The sequence below is a fragment of the Leucopleurus acutus genome (assembly GCF_964270905.1).
Source record: "Leucopleurus acutus genome assembly, chromosome: 19".
Lineage (NCBI taxonomy): Eukaryota > Metazoa > Chordata > Mammalia > Artiodactyla > Delphinidae > Leucopleurus > Leucopleurus acutus.
In genome coordinates, this window is record NC_139161.1 from 24481285 (window position 1) to 24501853 (window position 20569).

Genomic DNA, 20569 nt, shown 5'->3' on the forward strand with positions numbered 1-20569 from the left:
CTGTGGCACATGGGCTCAAGTAGCTGTGGCTCACGGGCTTAGTTGCTCCGCGGCATGTGGAATCTTCCGGGACCAGGACTCCAACCCGTGTGCCCCGCATTGTCAGGCGGATTCTTAGCCACTGCACCACCAGGGAAGCCCAAGAAGGCTACTTTAAATTGGGGGTCAAGGGCGGCATCTCCAAGGACTGAAACAGACAGCGTGAGAAGGCCCCAAGTCCCCAAGTCGGGGTAAAAGCTTGGCTCGTCTGGGAACTGGTGGGCGGGGCAGGTCACCCGGCCCGTGTAGGGGACAAGCAGGGGCCACCGGGCAACTGAAGTCCATGGGGGGAATCAGGGGTTTTCCGCACCGCGTGAAAGGCTAGATCCCGTGGTGGCTGTGCGGAGGGGCCGAGGGACAGCGGGAGCCGGGCTGCAGGCCGTGGTGGGCGTCGGGGGCAGCGGGAAACGGCCGAGAGGGTCGCGGAGCCCCTATTTGCTTCCTCCGTTTCTCTCCCCCGCCCCCGAGTCGCCTCTCCCCCGCCCCTCCCCCGCCCCTTCCCCGTCTGGCTCCGCCCCGCCCGTCTGGCTACTGACTTGTCGGCGCCCGGCGGCGCATCCCGTGACGTCACGATCCGGGTCTGGGGCGTCCTCAGGGTCAGTGCCAGAAGAGCGGCCGGCGGCTGGCGTGTGGGCGCGGCAAGATGAGAAAGGTGGTTTCCAAGCAGTCTCCGCCCAAGTTGTTCGGTGGGTGCGCGTCCCCGCTCGGGGCGCTGGTTGCTATGGACGCCCGGGAGGCCTCTGTTGGGCGGGCGCGCGCAGGGTCGCGGGAGCTGCGGCACAGCCCGGTTTTTCCGGGTCCCGGCGGCCCAGGGCCACGCTCACAGCCCGGGCGGCACCATGAAGTCTCTAAAGAAGGAGTCCCGCCTTAGAATACCTACAAACAGATTCTTGGAGGCCCCAGAGAGCGTGAAAGGTTGGCGCTGGCTGCCTTGGGAGCTCAGGAAAACCAGACAGGGGCAGGGGTTCTTGGGATTCACGACACGGGGCCTGGAGGATGGGGGTGACACCAGGATGGAGGTAAAGATCACGCGGGAATGGGGTACGGGGCAAGGCGTGCCCTATACCTGTGTGTGGGCACTGTGCTGGGCAACAACGCTATCGGTGGTAACTGTGGGACCCCAGACCTCAGGAAACGGAGGAGGAGAAACCGATCAAGTATAAAGGCTGTGATATAGGATCCCATAGCTATTAAGGGGGATCAGAGCACCTGACCCAAGCCTTGGATGGTGGAGTTAGGGGGGATAGTTTTCTGAAGAGGATGACATTTATGGCTAGTCAAAAAAAAAAAAAAGCGATTTGCTTCTCCAAGTCTAGGTAGCAGCGTCAGCTGAGGCATGGAACTGTGACATTGATGGCCAGGGCAGAGGTGGTGAGTGTGGAGAAGGAGGAAAGGAGCCAGAGGGGACTGCACAGGTGATCAGGGACCAGACCACAAACTGGCTTTACATGCTAGGTCAGAAAGTCGGCATGCCATTGCAGGCCTTGGGGAGACCCAGCCTAAGATTGTGGTGCGAGCTCAGTGTGAGGAGGGGGCAGGCCTGGAGACAGTAGGGTTCCCTGGGAAGCCTGGAAAGAATGCCTTTATTTAATGCTTCTTCATAGTATAAAAGTCCAATGTAGGCTACACTGAGATGCTCTTTCATGATATAATTTTTAACCGTTAAGAAAGAAAGAGAGAAAAATAGCTGGTCTTCTTTCCCAAGGGCAGTCAAGGGCTTTCCTAGGTACTGCCTCCTGCTTACCTAGTTTCTGGGGATCTTATCAGATTTGAACTTTCTGCTGTAAACAAATCAAGGAAAGATTTGTTTCATTGCATATTTATTTTTAATAAGAAGAAATTTAGTTTGTTAAATAGCCCTTGAATCTACTGTATAGTATGGGGAACTATACTCAGTATTTTGTAATAAACTATAAAGAAAAAGAATCTGAAAAAGAATAAATTATATATATGTGTGTGTATAACTGAATCACTGTGTTGTACACCTGAAACTAACACAACATTGTAAATCAACTATACTTCAGTAAAAATTTTTTAAAAATTAAAAAAAATAAAATCAGAAACAATAATTTAAAAATAAATAAATAAATAGCCCTTCATTTAAGGACATGCATTAAGGTGAAGAAAGAAAGAAGCATGCAAGGTGCCTTTTTCCTCCTAAATATCTTGGGGGAAGCTTCTAATGTAGTAGGCAATACTTCCTCCCCCCCCCAATATAATAAAGTTAATCAACAACTGTAATCTTTCGCTGTGTTTCTCCAAAAACTCTGAATTATAGCAAAAAGGCAAGCAAATATTGTGACTTTAAACCTGTTTAGGGACCTGAGCCCTTTGACTCCTAGGTTTCTCCCTGCTGTAGTTGCTAAGAAACTGGGAAGACTCCCAGCAGTACCAGATCCCTCTCCACCATCAGTTAAAGCTCAGCCCAGGTAGGGACAGCCCCTCCCTTGGTTCCCCCGTGCAACTGTGAGGTCAGAATTTCCTGAAGACCTTAATTAACACTAATGAAGAATAACATTTAGATGAAACAAGAAGCAGAAAAAATAGGGTTTCTTCTCCCTCCGTAGCTCCCCCCTCCCCCTCTGCCAACCCTGTCCCTCCCACCCTACCTGAGCACCTTGCTTCCAGCTGCCTGGGCTAGCTCCAGCAGAGGTGTCATCTGACTGCCTCATACAGGGGGGCTGGTCTCTGACCCCCTCACAGCTGTCAGGACAAGGGCGAAGTGCCCTTGGGTTTCCAGACCAAAGAACTGGAAATAGCTGGCCCTGTACAGGTTCAGTAGTGAGACACACTTTGACCTGTGGAAACCTCCCACAGGCCCTGAAATGACCCCCACAGGATCATCCTTCCTGCCTGGCCTCCCCAACTTGTCTCTGCCCCTCCTGTCCACTTGGCTTACCCTCATAGGATGAGTCACTCTGAAATGCTGCTTTCATCGACTCACTCTTCCGAACCAAACCTCCTTCTTGCCAACGGAGGAAGATCAGATGCTTCAGACTTAGTTTACAAAGCCATGATGCCCTGGTTTTCCTCTCATCCCCACTATCACCCCCACCTCCTCTACAGGCCTTCTGTGTCACCATGCCTCACGTATGCCATGCTCAGCCCCGCCTCCACCTTTGCTCTGATTGTGATCTTACCTGGAACACCTCTGTTTGCTATTCTGCCTATGCGAAGCCTTCTGGTCCTTCAAGGTCTAACTTAACTGGTGAAGCTGCCTCTGACCCCTGTGGCTGCTCTTCTGAACCTTTCCTTAGAGCCCTAACTTTATGATATACATCCAGCTGTTCCTTCTTTGATGTGTAACCAAAGCTATTGTCTGTGCCACTAATTTAGGCTCTTAGGTTATGATTGGTGTGTGTTAGTGTCTGCTGCATCTTTCAGTTCCTCAAGAGAAGGAGCCATATCTTAATGTTTTATCCCATTTTCTCTGTAATTTATAGTACATGGAAAGTACTTAGTAAATATTCACATTCTCTAGGGTGAATTGAAGTTTAAAATGTATATATCCTTTCTATGAATATTAACTAGAACGCACCATTCCCTGACTATACAGTAGCAGAGCATGTATTGCACTACATTGAAGATATAAGCATCTTAGAAAAACCTCAGACCAGAGTTTCACTGACTATTTCAGAAGTCTTCAGCAATGTTGAAGGTTTATAAATTTACACATGGTAATTATGTGTAATTACACCCATCAGTAAAAAGCATATATCTGGAGATGTTTAATCCCTTGAGAAGATGTAGAACCAGCAAGGGTGACGGACAGAGGAAGCAAATCTCCTGGAGAATATAAATAATACCAAAATATCTATAAAAGGGAACCTTCAACTAGTACCAATTCTTTCTTGGGCTACCACCAACTTTGGTGACTGTGTAGAAGGGAGAGGGGAAGTAGAGATCAAAACCTAAGTCTGCATCTGCACACGTGGCGAGGATGGGACCAGGACTCGCCGCCAAGCCATTTAGCCCCATGTGGGTTTGTGTGCACAGGGCCATGTGGCTTGACTAGTAGGTGCTCCTGAGTTTACTCTGACCCCATTGCTGAGGAGGTGGACTCTGGCCGATAGCGAAATTTAGAGTTATGTTTATTTTATTTTAGTTTTAAATTTTATTTATTTGTCTATGGCTGCGTTGGGTCTTTGTTGCTGCGCGTGGGCTTTTTCTAGTTGCGGCGAGCGGGGGCTACCCTTCATTGTGGTGCGCCGGCTTCTCATTGCGGTGGCTTCTCTTGTTGCGGAGCACGGGCTCTGGGTGCGCGGGCTTCAGTAGTTGTGGCACGCGGGCTCAGTAGTTGTGGCACACGGGCTCTAGCTGTGGCTTGTGGACTCTAGAGCTCAGGCTCAGTAGTCGTGGCGCACGGGCTTAGTTGCTTTGCTGCATGTAGGATCTTCCCGGACCAGGGCTCGAACCTGTGTCCCCTGCATTGGCAGGCAGATTCTTAACCACTGAGCCACCAGGGAAGTCCCTAGAGTTATGTTTAGAATGATTCTGGCTTGGGTTTTTTTTTTTTTTTTTGCCGCTGAGTATGTGGGCAGTTTCTAAAAAATAGTTTGATTTTGGTAACCAAAACACCTGCGCTGATGTTTTAATGATGCTGCTTCTTAAAAATTAGGATACTGTGAGAAACAGTGGACAAAACCAAGTTGTGTCTTAAAGTCATTAAAGGCAGCGCTTAGGTTTTCTCTTGACTATTTTGTGTAGGGCCTTATATCAAAGCTTTCTGAACCAGAGGGCAGCAGACAGGAGGATACCAGCCAGAGGAACGAGATGCATTTGAAACTGTTAACCCACCTCTGCGGAAGGAAGGCAGGGAATGTGTCCTCGTTGGGAAGAAACTTGCTTCCGCCCCGTGCGTTCTCCGTACCGTGCTCTGGCGCGGCGCCTGGAAGATACAGGCTCAGATGGCTCCACTTTCCTCCAGGCCCACGAGCTACTTCCGCCAACCAGTTCACCACCGCAGCAGACTCCTCGATAGTCTTGCGCTCAGTCCCGCACCCGCTAATCCGTTCTTTGCCATGTCATGGTCCACAGGCTAAAAACTGAAGTCCTTCACGTGGCTCACTAAGCTCTTAGTGATATGGCTCCGCCTTTTCTCTCCAGACGCTGCTTCCTGCCTCCCACCTCGCTGCACTCCAGCTATTTAAAAACACATGCTTTGAGTTCCAGGCAGGTGCTCCATTCTCTCTTGCCTCTAGGCCTCTTCATGCTATGCCCTTTGGAATTCCTGTTCTCCATTCTCTTTCCGTTGTCTCTTTTCATCCTTCAGCGCTCAGTCTAATTACCTCCTTAGGAAGCCCTCCCTGACCACTCCACCCACCAGACTGGGGTCCCCTGGATGCTCCCATAGTCACCCTACTTCAGTCTGTTTGACAGTGTTGTCTCCCATGGGCACGTGCTCTTTGAAGCCTAAGACTTTGCCTTATATCCTCAAAACCTAGCACGGTGCCTGACGTGTAGAAGATGCTTAAACAGTATTTGTTAAATGAAGAATGTGAAGTAGGGGCTTCCCTGGTGGCGCAGTGGTTGAGAGTCCGCCTGCCGATGCAGGGGACACGGGTTCGTGCCCCGGTCCAGGAGGATCCCACATGCCGCGGAGCGGCTGGGCCCGTCAGCCATGGCCGCTGAGCCTGCGCGTCCGGAGCCTGTGCTCCGCAACGGGAGAGGCCAGAACAGTGAGGGGCCCGCGTACCGCAAAAAAAAAAAAAAGAATGTGAAGTAAATGGTCAGTGGTAAACGTTCTGCTTTCCCCAGAGCATCTGAATTTTCATCAGTGTCTTAGGAAGCTCAATGCCTTCACCCAGAAGAATGGATGGGAGGGTAAGAAGGCATCTCATCCAGTTGTCCCAGAGCACTGTGCATCAGAGCCACCTAGGGAGTGTTAAAAGCTCAGGAGCCAGGAAGCTGTATTTGTAAAACCCCAGGAGATTCTGAGACAGACACCTGACGAATATTTGGGAACCACTGCTTTAGTCCAGCGTCCTCTTTTTACAAAAGGTTAAAAAGGTTAAGTGATGTACCCAAGGTTGTCCAGCTTATAAGTAGCACAGCCTGGAATGGAACGTCTTCTGATCTCAGTTCCAGCTACAGAAGCCTCGGTCACTGTGGTGGCGGGGGGGACCTACAAGAGAGAACTCCTGTCACCCCAGCAAAGTGCTCCCCAGGCCACCTTGGCAGCCTCTGCTGTCCATCCAGGTGGCTAGCTTTGCACCCCCACCATGAAGGCTAATATCTATCTATTTTTAAGCACTTGAACTTTGCTCCTCTTCAGAAAAGAAGCGGGCAAAAGTACCTGAACAGCCCACACCCCCCATTCAGGAAGAACCTGAACCTGTTAGCAATGTCCTACAAGGAGATGACATTCTTGCCTTAGCCATTAAGAAGGAAGACTTGAGGAAGGTAAGAATGAAGTCCAGGGATCCCTTCCTGCAGGAACCTCTCCTTGCCACCTGGGCTGTCTAGAACTTCAGCCATGTCCATTGTCTGTCCACTGCCTCCCTACTCAGAGGGAGTGTCTAATTCCGTGGAAAAATCCATCAAACATAAATCTGTTCACTTTTGCATCTAAAGGAATTTACCATGTTGTTTGTTTAACATTTCTAAGATTCATATAGAACCACAGGGAAGAGAGAATGAAGTCATTCGCTTCCCATAGAGGCAAGTGCTACCATCCCCATTTCACATAAGGGACAGTGAGTTTAAGAAGCAAAGTTACAGATGTGGATAGCCCCCTGCTTTCCCTGGGAGAGGCAGCCACTTCTCACCTGAACTATCTGGAGGCATGAGATGTTATTTTTTTTTCCGGGATGTTACTAAGCCTCATAGCTGTTACACAGGCCATCTCCTCGACAGAACATATGGACAGATCTAGAGATCTAGAGAAACAGATATGTCCGCCTTCAGGAATTCCACCAAGAATTAGGACAGAGGAGAAGGGTGGTGTTTTTCCTCCTCCTGATCTCATGCGGAATCTCCTCGTTTTATTTCTTTTTAGCAACATATTCCTCGCCTTATTGAAACAGAAGATAAACCTGCAATTACCCAGAAACTTATCATCCGTAAACTCAAACCCAAGGATCATAGGAAGAAGGTCTGCCACTTAGTAGCACATCCTGCTACTCCAGATGCAGCCACGAAGCCCCTGGACTACTCTGGTATGCCCAGCCTTGGCCCTGGCATCTGAATTCATGGGTCATCCTGGAGAGAATGCCGGGTCCTCATCAGACAGTAGCCTCTTGAATTGTTTACACCAGCTGGCTATAGCTTACCTTCCCCCCTCTTCTTTTTACCCCCAGGGCCAGGTGACATCCTCTATGGCAGTGACCAGATCCTGCCCCACCACATCTTGGGGAGTCTCCAGGACTTTAAGAGAATTGCAGTTGCTCGAGGGAACACCCAGGTTTGTTTGTACAGAGCTGCCTGGGGGAGAGAAGTCACTGATGTCGTTGTGGTCTTACCACCTGGCAGAGTCCAGCAGGACTGGAGTTACAGAGAGAGTCCAGGCTCTGGGCCTCAGAATCTGAGGTGATAAGTGACCCTTCCCCCCAAATAATGAAGCCAACATAGGCTAGCTTCAGCTGAAGTCAGGAATTCACTATAAGGAGACAGAAGTGCCTTGAGGAACCCCAAGGCGAGAGTGTGTCTGGCTCCCGTCACACTGGGCCCACGCTCCCCCATTGCCCTCTGCTCCTCTGTGCCCCGGCTTTATCTCCCCTTCTCGAAAGACTGGCCTGCTCTCCTCCTCAGTCCACATGGTGCAGGAAGGTGGCTCCCCACAGCTCCCAGGGCCACATGGAGAGTCTGTCTGTCTTTCAGTTTCTTTAATTCTCTGGTTCCAGGCAAAGAATCTCTGATTGGTCAGGTGCTAAGAGGCCTGGGGTCCAATAAAAATGACTCAGTCGTGCAGCAGGTGAGGGTGTCAACACCAGCTGTGAGGAGGACAGACACATTAAAGGACGTTGACCACAATCTTAGAACAAGCGTTCCCATTCTAGGCGAGAGGGGACTGACAGCAGCTTCCAAGCCCCCCTTGTTCTGCGATTTGCTTTCTGTCACTTGCTACCTTGGGGCCCTGGAAAGGAGGGACTCAGCAGAGCGGCAGGACAGCAGGGATGTAGGCCTGGAGAAGTCTGCTCCGCCCCGCTTCAGCGCCTTCCCCTGCCCTCCACACTCACGTTGCTCTTTTCAGCTGGCTGAGCTGATCCACACCCCACCCTGTCTGATGACCCTCATCTCAGCTAAAGAAGAGCCGAAGCAGGAAGCCCCGAAAGAAGAGAAGGCACATCCTCCCTGGGCCCCACCTCTTCAGCACAACTTTCTGAAAAACTGGCAGCGCCACATAGCCCTTCGGAAGAAGCAGCAGGAAACCCTCAGTGGTGAGCAGAGCGGACAGGGCTCCTGCCTGGCCTCACATGGCGTCAAGGCTCCGCCGCTGTGTTTTTTCTCTCCCTTCACCTCCAGAACCCGGATTCAGGCTCGTCACGTTTGTGCTGAGTACTCCCAAGCGCTTCTTGCTCTTAGTGGGTCGTGAAATCAGCCCAGTGACTGGAGCCGATCAGTGCAGAGAGCTCGGGCCCGTTTGTTCTGATTTGGTGGCGGGACTGCATTCTTGGCTCTCTTGCTAGAACGGCTGAAGAAGCCAGTCGGTGAGCTGCTGATGCACATGGGGGAGACCTACAGGAAGATCCAGGAAGAACGGGAGCTCCTTGACCGAACACTGCCAACACGGCCTGATGGGAAGGTAAGGACAGCGTTCCCAGGTACCCTGTGGGAGGGGTCTGGACAGCTGGGGACAAAAAAAATCTATCCAGTGCAAAGCACTGTTAGGCCCTCAAGGTCTTTACTAAATTCTATTATTGGTCCTATTACTGATCGTTCAGGGACTGGCCAGGTAAGCAATTCGACCCGTGGTGGTCACTGTTAGTCAGTTTGAGGAGAAAGATACCACTGGCACTAAGTTATGAGAATAGTCTTCGTCTTAGTGTTGTCTCCTAAAAGCTGAGGCTCCGCCTTTCAGTCGCCCCAGGGTGCCATGTTGTGTTCTGGTATGTCAGTACCTGGAACAACCCGCCCTGGCTGGAGCCAGGTAAACGTACAACAGGGCAGCCTGAAAATAAGAAAGTGGGTGCTTCTCTCCTGCTCTCAGGCAGGGCAGTGCGAATCCCCCAGAGGGAGCATCTGTAGTCTGTGGAGCTCTTGTCTTCCCAGGCTCCCCACCAGCCTCTCTCCAAGGTGCTCAGGTGGTCTGACTCATCTGTCCTCCATCACCAGGGCTGTGAATTGACCAGTGCGTTCTGGAGTCAACCGGAATACCTGGGAGATGAAATGATGGGCCTGGTAATGACGAAGACAAAAACTCAGCGTGGCCTCGTGGAACCAATCACTCACGTCAGGAAGCCCCGCTCCATCCAGGTGGAGATGGGTGAGGAGCGGGCTGTAAATGTGACTGGCTAGGGGGGAAAGATCAGGGCTCTGGTGCGGAGGTTCAGTCCTCTCTTCAGTAAGACCGTGGTAGCAGTGGTGGGAGGAGCAGGCAGAAGCCTGGGCTCTAGGGCGGTGCTGTCCTTACTGCAGCTGAGCCACCGTGGCAGCTGAGCGGAATGTGGCCGGTCTGAACTGAGATGTGCTGTAAGTGTAAGCGTTGCACTGGGTTTCGAAGATCAGTTCGAAAAAATAGATTTTTTTTTTTTTTTTTTTGCGGTACGCGGGCCTCTCACTGTTGTGGCCTCTCCCATTGTGGAGCACAGGCTCCAGACGCGCAGGCTCAGCGGCCATGGCTCACGGGCCCAGCCGCCCCGCGGCATGTGGGATCTTCCCGGACCGGGGCACGAACCCGCGTCCCCTGCATCGGAGGCGGACTCTCAACCACTGCGCCACCAGGGAAGCCCCGAAAAAATAGATTTTATTAATAATTTTTGTATTGATTACGTGTTGAAATAAGATTTTTAATATATTGGGTTAAACTGTATTATTAAAATTAATTCCATCTGTGTTTTTTTTAATCGTTTTAAACGTGGCATCTGGAAAATTTTAAATTACATATACATGGCTTGCATTTGTGGTTTGCATCGTATTTCTAATGGGCAGCACTGCTTTAAAGGCTGCCAGACTGTCTGGGTTCAGATCCCAGCTGTGTTGAGTTTGTGAACACCAGCGAGTTATTTAACCTCTCTGGTCCTCAGTTTCCCTATCTGTAAAATACTCATGGGGTTGTGAGAGGGTTAAATGAGACGTGCTGTGTATTAAGAGGTTCTGGCCCATTGTTAAACACTCAATAAAAGGTAGCTGCTGTTGTTACTTTTATTATAATCCAAAGATTTGACGGTTTGGAAGCTAATTTTGCAGGAGTCCTGTGCAGGGCTGCTGAGGCAGTAGGTGTGGGACCAGAAGGAGGGGAGCCCAGCTCACAGAGAAGCTGTGTTTTCAGCTCTTTCAGAAACGGTGCTGGGATGGGCGCTCTCAGAGCCCTTGAAAGTGGTTGGGGAAGGGGGCGTGGCAGCAGCCTGTGCTGAGGGTCCTTGGACCCTGCTCTAGGATTGCCAGCCCAGAAGGATGCTTGGTACCGCTACACCTGGGATCGGAGTCTGTTTCTGATCTACCGACGCAAGGAACTACAGAGCATCATGGCGGAGCTGGATTTTAGCCAGCAGGTTGGTAGTCTGTGCCTAGTCTGAAGCCCCTCAGGGTGGTGCCTGTCTTCAGTCAGCTAACCTTTCCTTCCTCTGTCTCTCTGAGGATATTGATGGCCTGGAGGTGGTGGGCAAAGGGCGGCCTTTCTCCACTGTTACCGTGGAAGACTATTCAGTGTTTGAAAGGAGCCAGGAAAGCTCCTCTGAAGACGCAGTGCACTTGTGAGTCGGGGCTGGGCCCTAGGGAGAGCGGTTGGAGAGTGTGGCTTCCCCAGCACCTTCAAGTATTGTAGGGCAAGCTTCCCTCCCTGAAGTCAGGGGGCCCCCATTCCAGCCTCTCGCTAGTGGCTGTCACCCCCTCCTCTAGCCCATTGGAAGGAACACCTGTGCTCGCTTTACTATTGCCATCTGTTCTCTTCCAGCAACCAACTCCTAGTGGAGATTTCCTAGACATTCCTTTGCTCATAAATGGGGCCCCTCCAGACTCTCCCAGTGCTGAGCGGCTCTGCATGAAGAGTCTCTTTATGTCCAAGAACCTCCCACTACAGGAACGGAGCAGGATGGAGCCGATGCTGCTCCACTGGAGGGCAGAGCCGGGCACATCTCCAGCTTTTCTGGCAACCATTTCCATGGGCTCCACGCGGCAAGACTGTGGCAGACTCAGGGAGAATAAGTCATTGCTTTTTCTTACAGAGACTTATTGGCCAGTTACCCTGATGTGGTCCCTATGCCTATTCTTGGCCCTTCTCTGCTGTTCTGTGGGCAGCCAGCTTGCTGGATCCGAGGCAGCAACCCAGAGGACAAGGTAAAACGGCCTTCACCCTCACCCACCTGCTGGGAGGGCCTCCCTCATGGGGCAGTCCCAGGGTGACTGCGGCAGTCACAAGGAGCCTGCACGGTCTCCTGTTTGAGTTTTTATCGGGTCATGCTTTCAGTGTGTGTCTGAAAATGGTAACAGCAACGCTAACTTGAGCCAGAATAAAGTCACAAGGCTGGAAAGAGAGTGTCACAAGGCTGGAAAGAGAGTGTCACAAGCCGCCCAGTTTGTACCTAGTCCCGAACATGTAAATAAGCAAACCTCAAACAGGTATGGCTTTAAGAAGGTTCTAAAATAGTCTTCAGACGCTAAGGAACAGAAGTGTTTGTAAACATCTGTTTCATCTCCTCTCCTTACTGCTGATGGCAGGGACAGCCACTCTTGGGGTATGATACCTAGCTGTTTGAGAGCGGCCAGGCCCAGGAGACTTCCAGTGCCAAACCCGGAAGAGTCCCGGCAAACCAGGCTGAGTTGGTCACCCTAGGCCAGGACCTCCCACAGAGGCATCTCTCATGCCTCTTCTCTCCCCAGAGGCACGTTGGAATTGCTGTCCGCTTGACCTTTGAAACTCTAGAAGGCGAGAAAGCATCTTCAGAACTGACGGTGGTCAATAATGGCACAGTAGCCATTTGGTATGACTGGCGGAGGAGGTCCCAGCTGGACTCTTTCCAAGACCTGAAGAGGAACAGGATGCAGCGGTTTTACTTCAACAATCGGGAAGGTACCAGGGAGAAGCCGCCCCGCTCACCCCTCCTGCAGCCAAAGTCTAGCTGATGCCCAGCTCTTGCAAGTGTGAGCCCCTCTTCCCGCCTGTCCCTCCCATCCTGTGAAGTGTGTTGTCACCTGACTGTTCCTGTCAGCTGGGGGAATGGTGGAACACTTGAGAACACAGGGGAGTGAGCCACCTGTGGGAGGCAGAACACGGCGGGGGGGGGGGGGGCGGAAGCATTCTAGATGTTCAGTTACCCATATGCACAGGCCTGAGGCTGGGACGACCACCTGTCCCTCTTGCCTGGGACATTCCCGGTTTTCGCAATGAAAGTCCCACATCCCAAGAAAGCCCTCAGTCCTACGCAAGCTGGGACAGTTGGTCACCCTAACCAGGGCTTAGTTAACTTTATACATGCAGGCTTGGGGCTCAGTGCTGCTACTCGGTGAAAACCTCTTTCTCTGTCCCTCTCAGGTGTGATTCTGCCTGGAGAAACTAGAAAGTTTCCCTTCTTCTTTAAGTCTTTGAATGCTGGGATCTTCAGGGAGTGTTGGGAGTTTGGAACCCACCCCACCCTGTTAGGAGGTGCTCTCCTGCAGGTCAATCTCCATGCAGTCTCCCTGACCCAGGACATCTTTAGGGATGAGAGGAAGTTATTGGAGGTAAGGGACCCGGGATCTTGGCCCCTGTGGACACTAGGTAGGTTAACCTACCTAGTGTTCTTCCTGGCACTGCCTGCAGGGATCTTGTTTCTCCCACAGCCCAAGAGGCGAATTTTTCAAAAACACACTCTTGCTCAAAACACACTCCTCGGGGCTTTGTGATATAAAAGATGGGTGGGCAGGCAAGAGAAAGGGCAGCTTTGAGCTTCACCACGCTCGGCCCTACTGCATCAGAAAGAAATGAGACTGGGCCTTAAGATGCAGGCTGCATGCAAGTACTTATCTGAGTACAAACACAACGCATGGCCCTCTGCGCTGGTACTGTATCTGTTCACTGTCGTCTGGTACTATCCAGTGGAATTGCATTTAACTGGCATGACTTCAAAACCAGGCAAAACCAGAGAGAACAATTTAACCAGTGGGGCCGGCACCCAGGAGTACGAACACAACGGGAACTGGGAGTCTGCCGGCCCCAGTCCATCTCATGGCCTGGCCATCTGGTGCTGTGCTTTGTGGGATTCTGGAGAAAGCTGTGCTTTTTTATTCATCGTGGCCCCCCGACACAAGCCAGCTACTTCGGCTGGGGCTCAGCCCTTGGTGAACAAAGGTGATTTTGACAAATGTAATGTCTGCTTTACTTGCTGACTATAGGACCAGCCTTTCTCACGAGATGCCCCTCTACTATTTCTGTGACACTGACCATGTGGCCAAGCCACGTTCTCAACAGGGCCCAAACCGTGCGGCCCCAAGAATGTCACGTGCGTTTTGAAAGCCTGAGCTGCCGCTTATACCACCTTCCCTTCCTCAGAACAAGCTGGCTTCCCACGAAGCAGTCACCGTCGTGGAGAGCATGCTACAGGAGCTGCTGAGGGGAATCCTGACCCCGGAACGTGCACGGTCACCTGTGGACGCCTATCTCACCGAGGAGGACTTGTTCCGCCATAGGAATCCTCGGGTACAAGCCCAGCGCTGGCCCCTGCCCCTCGCGCGTGCCCTGGGAGAAAGTAATAGCAAACCCTTTGATGTGCCAGGACCTGTTCTTAGCATCTCCCATGAGTAACTCAGTTTCTCCACAGCAGTCCTGTGAGATGGGTACTATTTTTTTCTTTTTTTTAAAGACACCAATTTACTTGAACATTTGTTACTTTTTTTTTTTTAATTTATTTTTGGCTGTGTTGGGTCTTTGTTTCTGTGCGAGGGCTTTCTCTAGTTGTGGCGAGCGGGGGCCACTCTTCATCGTGGTGCGCGGGCCTCTCACTATCGCGGCCTCTCCTATTGTGGAGCACAGGCTCCAGACGCGCAGGCTCAGTAGTTGTGGCTCACGGGCCCAGTTGCTCTGCGGTATGTGGGATCCTCCCAGAACCAGGGCTCGAACCTGTGTCCCCTGCATTAGCAGGCAGATTCTCAACCACTGCGCCACCAGGGAAGCCCAATGGGTACTATTTGTATCCTCATTTTATATGGGAGAAACTGAGGTCCAGGGAGCTTAAGTAATTTGCCCAAGATAACTTAGCTAGTGTAAGTGGATGCTTGATGATAACAGAGCTTCAAAAACGTCTTAATTCAAACTCAATCTTCCTTGGAAGCCCAAATGTATAAAAAGCTTTAAGTTGGAGATGCTTAGGTTGAAAGGGAAGTGGGGAGCCCCTCTGGGCCCAGCAGTTCCTGCCAGCCTCCTCCATCGGCGCTCTCGAGGGAACAGGAAGCTGGAGCAGGCTGGCTCAGGCTCTGGGTCCCCCATGTTGCAGCCTCTCCATCACGTGTCTTCTCTTGCCTCTGCTGCAGCTGCATTACCAGCACCAAGTGGTGCAAAACCTGCACAGACTGTGGTGCCAGTACACCGTCCTGCCCCCCAAGGCTGAGGAGGCCGGGCTGGGTGAGGAAGAGCACCTCAGCCCCAGGGCCCAGGCTGCTGCGGCCCCGTCAGCCTATGGGGAGGCGGCCTCGATGAAGGTCGGGTCTTCTGTGCACCTTAAGAGCCCAGCGTTGGACCCCCAACCACCCCGGCAGGAGAGTGAGGCCCTCAGGGTCTCCCGAGATCCTGTTGGGTCCCAGAAGACTGGTCTGGGTTCTCAGCAGAAGAGCATCATGGAGGTGGTGGGGAGCCCAGACCTGCAGAGTGTCCGGAGCTCCCAGGAGCTGGACGGCCTTCCCCCACCAGAGTGGAACCTCTGCCTGGAGGACTTCAGAAAGGTGCCTCCCCAGCCCTGGGGGGTTGGTGGAGAAGGGCCCAGGCATAGCCAGGTGCCGGTGCTTCTGGCCTGAGCTGCCTCAGCTCAGGGGCAGCCTTCTAAGGGCCTTAACCAACCTTCTAAGGGCCCAGAGAAAGCAATCTCTTGGTCATCTCTCTTTATCTCGGGTGCCTAGGCCACTGTGGTGCAGGAGGGACTCCTTCTCTGACCCTGGCAAACCTTGGAAAGGGGTTCATGGGTACAGATTTCTGAGGGAGGGCCCAGGCTCCCACAGAAGGCACCCAGACAGACTCTCCATGGCTGCATCCCCTCCTGGCCACCTGCCCTTACCACACCGCACCTGTTAGTAGAGGACACAGGAGCCCCTGGTGTCCTGGGCAGAACGGTTGCCCATGGTACCTCTGACCGGCCAGGTAGTGGTGGCACTCCCTGAGGAGAACCAGAGAGAAGACGCCCTAATCAGGCTCAACAAAGCGGCCCTGGAGCTGTGCCAGGAACCGCGGCCGTTGCAGTCCGACCTCCTGTACCAGATGTGGTAGGTACCGCCACCAGGAGAGCTGCTCCCATCCCTTCCCCTTTGTGGCGTGTGGCCAGGGGTTCTGGGCAAGCAGTCCCAGGACTCAAGGGGGCTGAGCTCTCTTTGAGATCAGGTTGCTGAAAGATGCTGCACACACGCTACGGTCCGGCAGCTGCTGCAGCAGCCCCTACAGCTGCTCTCCCTCTGCCAGCTGCCCTCTGGGGAGGAGTCACAGCAGACTAAGCACCTAGACCTTTCCCCCCCTTCTTCCCTTGTTCCTTCTCAATGAGCAGAGGAATGCTCCTTGAGAGCAGAGGCGATAGCAGAGGGCAGTGAGAAGCGGACCTATTCCATGAAAAGCCTCACTTGATCGCCAGCCTTCCCATCGCCTGTTTGCAACTTGCTTGGATAGGCCTGGGGGGCCTTTTGCAAGGCCCTCAGAACACATCCCCAGGAGCCTTGTCCTGGAAGTCTTTTGCGAGTCTAGCCCCTCCAGTGGGACTGGATCCAGTTCTAGCCATGGTTTCAAGATGGAGTTCGTTCAAGACTGATCTAACCTTATCGTTGGGCCACTTTTTCTTGGCTGCCACCCGAGGGAAGCCAGATCGCCATCCCAGCACTTGCATGGGTGCCAGTGAGGGTGCTGGCTGGACAGAGGCATGGTGCTTCGGTGGCAGTTCCTGGCACCAGTGCCTTGGAAGGGAAGGACCAAGCCTCTACGGGTTCAAGGGCAGATGAGGGACGATGGCTTTTCTCCAATATATCTTGCTCTCTAGTTTGCAGCTGTGGCGAGATGTGATTGACAGCCTGGTGAGCCATTCCCTGTGGCTGAGGGCTCTGCTGGGCCTGCCTGAGAAGGAGACCATCTACTTGCACGTGCCAGAAGCGCAAGGTCAGACACTGTGCAGCCACACCTCCGCGTAGTCTTTCCCATCCCTCTGCCCGGGCGGCGGTGGCGCCTCAGCCATTTGTACGCTTCCGGTGGAACCTCCGTTAGGTTGGTCCATGGGGTAGGCCTCCTGCTACCTTTTTATCAGCTGCCAGAATTTGGGACCTAGAAACAACCCTAACGATCACCTTAGTTCAGTCCCCACGTTTTACAGGTGGAGTCCCAGAAAGGCAAGATGACTTGCCATCCCGTACGTGGGGAAAGGGTGGAGCTGGGACTGGCGCCTGGGCCTCTCACCCCTGCCCTACAGTCCTGTTCCACAAGGTCATGCACCGGAACCAGGGCCTTGCTCCCAGTCTGTGGGGATTCTCTCAAACAGCTAGAGCACTGCTGGCCCGGGGCCCGTTGCTCTCCCAGTTCCTGCCTGTGGGGGCAGCTAGGCCACAGGCCATTTGACTTCCATTCACCTTCCTCAGATCGAAAGTCACCTCCTGTCACAGAAGTGAAGGTGACTTCCGGGAGAGTGGGGAAGGAGGACCGGAAAGGGCCATCTCAAGAAAAGAAGCAGCTGGGAATCAAAGACAAAGATGATAAAAAGGGAGCCAAGCTGCCACCTGGGAAAGAGGCAGGTAGCACGTCGTCTGGGCCTGGGGGCGCGGGCTGGGGAAGGGATATGAGGGGCTGCGGAAGGTGGGCAGTCACGCCAGCGTGATGCCCCTGCTCCCCACTAAGCTGCTCTTGAGAAAGTCCTGGACCTCCCCCAGGAGCTACTGAAGGCCGGGCATGTCTCTGTCTCTCCAAGCAGGACCATTTAAACAGCAAGAAGCACAAAGCAAAGGATGACAAGAAACCGATGAAATCTACAAGTCGGGACAGGCTTCCCTTGGAAGACCCTGCCCCTGACATCATCATCCCGGCTCAGGAACCCATAGATCCCCTGGTCATGGAGAAATACACCCAGAGGCTGCATACTGAGGTGAGGGCAAGAGCCTGGCACTCAGCCCTCCCCTCACTCACACCTGCCCTGCATACCTTCCTCCACTCCCTGGCTCCCTCATTCATTCTGTTTATCCCACAAACAGTAAGGGCCTACTGCATTGTGATGGAAGCAGAGCTGCCCTTGTGAAGGGCATCCTAGTGTTCAAGACAGACCTCATGAATAAGTAACACCTCTGGTATGTTAGGTGATGAGCACTATGGGAAGAAGAGAGAGACCAGGGCTGGGGGATGGGGAAGCCCCGGGTGGGGGTAGGTGGGCCTCACTGGAAGGTGACATCAAACAAAGACTTGAAGGGAAGGGAAGTGTGGCCATGTTGGCATCTAGGAAGAGTGCTGTGAGCAGAAGAGGGAGTGAGCCAGGAGGACAGAAGGGCAGAGGGTCCACCAAGAGGGAGCGGGTCATGTGGGGCTCTGTAGGCCACTGTGAGGACACGGTGTTTTGAACTGAGGAGTGATGTGGTCCGACTCATGCTTTAGAAGATCATTCCGGCTGCCATTTTGAAATAGATTCTAGGGGGGACAGAGCAGAAGCCTTTTCCTTTCTGCTGCTCCCACTTCTTCTCTGTGTTAGGTGCGTCTGGCAGATGTGTTCCTTGGGTGACCACCATGTAGAGTGCATTTCCAGCAAGTGTAAGGGTTTTGAAACGCTGGAGAGACTTTATAAAACGTGTTCTTAAGCAGGAGGTCCTTAGGGATTCACCTGTGTGTTGTGTTCTGTTCTTTGTCATTGTTGTTGGTTTGGGAGGGGAGCTCCACAAAGCCATGTTTGATATATCAAGGAGTCTAATGGCAATGCTTTGTCTTCCTCTGGTGTGGACAGCTGGGTAGCCGAGATTGTATTGTGCATTGCGCTACGCTCAGATCACATTTAATCAGCAGCTCCATTTGCTGTTGGTGACATCACTGAGATGTGTGGATTTCCATGGGGTCTAGAAAGTAATCATAGGGCTCTGAGGACCCGTGGGGTAGTCTCTTGCTTGGCTTTTTGAAATTAAGAATCAACTTGCTGAGGCTTGTGTGGTCCAGCTCCACCACAGGGTACAGTCTTGGAGACATTTCAGTACGTGGATCTGTGATCTTACTGGAAGGAAAGTTGGTCTCCAGGAGGCCAGGGTAGAACTGGGTCACCTCAAGGGACTAAATGGGCACTGCTCCCTGGGCCTCCCTGGAATTGCCCCTTTAACCACTCTAGGCTCTAATGTCCCCATATGTCCAAGGGGCAGTGCAGGATTACTGCCCCAGACTGGTTCAAAAAATAAAACTGGGACTTCCCTGGTGGCACAGTGGTTAAGAATCCACCTGCTAATGCAGGGGACACGGGTTCGATCCCTGGTCTGGTAAGATCCCACATGCCGCGAAGCAACTAAGCCCGTGTGCCACACTACTGAGCATGCACTCTGGAGCCCGCAAGCCACAACTACTGAGCCCACGTGCCGCAACTACTGAAGCCCACATGCTCTAGGGCCTGCGTGCTGCAACTACTGAGCCCATGTGCTGCACCTACTGAAGCCTGTGCACCTAGAGCCCACGCTCTGCAACAAGAGAAGCCACCGCAATGAGAAGCCCATGCACTGCAACAAAGAGTAGCCCCTGCTCGCCACAACTAGGGAAAGCCCATGTGCAGCAATGAAGACCCAACGCATCCAAAAAAAAAAAAATCTATTTGCAAAAACAAAAGTCCTACAGAAAATTTAGTTTTATCTACACAACTTGAGTTGTCCCCCTCTCCAGCTGTCCCTCTTGTATAGATGTGTCCATCCATCTCGCAGCATGGGGGATGCTCCCTCGTGCAGGTGCTTTCCAGGGAGTGAACCTTTGCCTGTGATGTTCATCCCATTCTTCCAGGTCTATGGGCTGCTGGATGCCCTGGTGACCGACCTACTGGTCCTGGCTGATGAGCTCAGCCCCAAAGAGAACGTCAAGGAGCCTTTGCGTCTCTGCACTTGACTTGCATGCCTGAGCTGCCTTCTGCGAAACTGCTTAAAAAACAAATCAATAAAGAACCTCTGGGTTCCTACCACTTCCCTTATGCCTCCATGTCTTGAATGTCAGATCTTTTTTTTTTTCTTTTCTTTGCGGTACATGGGCCTCTCCCGTTGCAGAGCACAGGCTCCAGACGCGCAGGCTCAGCGGCCATGGCTCACGGGCCCAGCCGCTCCGCGGCATGTGGGATCCTCCCGGACTGGGGCACAAACCCATGTCCCCTGCATCAGCAGGCGGACTCTCAACCACTGCGCCACCAGGGAAGCCCTTGAATGTCAGATCTTGATGAAGTCAGGTCCTGGTCCTCCCATGTCCCACCTGCCCTTGGATTCCCCTCCTCCCCATTCCTGGAGCCATCCAACAGGAGGAGAGAGAAACACAGCTGGGGAGGTGATATGTGGGATGAGGAGTGGAAGAGCAAGTTGGCAGCAGGACAAGGAATGAAGCAGGTGACAGGACAGAGAGCATCACCCCTCGTAGCCCCTGCCTCTGGCCTTTGTTGACCTACACTTTTGGGGTCATCTTCCCGGAGCCAGGTCTTCCCAAAGTGTCATCACCAAGAATGACACAGTGTGTGACTAGGAGGGGAACTAGACACCATGGGACCTGGGTCCCTGAGGTCCTCACACTTCCACTGGGTCCAAGGGCCTCGTCCCAGTCCCTGAGGATCATGCTACCACACCCTTAAACCCTAAAGGCCAGATACCTTTGTCATCAGCCAGAAATTATTCTGGATTCTAGCCTGCTTATCCCCCTCCCCATGCCGAGCCACCTGGCCTCTTTGAGCCATTTTTTCTACCTTAAAAACAGCCTCTGGACTTTCTGCTCCCTCCCTTGCTCAGAGAAATATGAAGTGGATGAGAGATGACTCTTGCAAAGAAACATGCTGTCAGCTCAGACTCAGCACCATAAATTCTCCTCTGTCAGTAATAATCATTCTGGGCCAGGCTGCCTGTACAGAGTGGGCCCCAGGCTCCCAGAGTTTGAAGAACAACTTTGCTAGCGGTGGGCTTATGGGCCTTAAATGCTGATGCAGCAGAAGGGAGAGGGGGAGACCTGAAGAGTGGCTACAGTCTCCTACCCACTTGGTTTTGCATTTGGTGCTTCTGATAAGGACCTCATGGGCCTCAA

At 52.7% G+C, this 20569-nt stretch overlaps 1 protein-coding gene across 1 annotated transcript; it reads left to right on the forward strand.

Moving 5' to 3' along the window:
* Nucleotides 1-878: 878 nt before the first annotated feature.
* MYCBPAP (MYCBP associated protein) lies at nucleotides 879-19402 on the forward strand (the record flags this gene model as incomplete). Its single annotated transcript, XM_082860237.1, has 19 exons — nucleotides 879-954; nucleotides 6314-6441; nucleotides 7037-7196; nucleotides 7338-7441; nucleotides 8231-8417; nucleotides 8667-8782; nucleotides 9313-9463; nucleotides 10576-10691; nucleotides 10777-10892; nucleotides 11364-11475; nucleotides 12019-12208; nucleotides 12671-12858; nucleotides 13667-13813; nucleotides 14644-15051; nucleotides 15464-15585; nucleotides 16344-16459; nucleotides 16933-17081; nucleotides 17262-17432; nucleotides 19301-19402. The coding sequence occupies 19 exons, from the start codon at nucleotides 879-881 to the stop codon at nucleotides 19400-19402; spliced, it is 2859 nt and encodes a 952-aa protein (XP_082716363.1).
* Between the last annotated feature and the right edge of the window lie 1167 nt (nucleotides 19403-20569).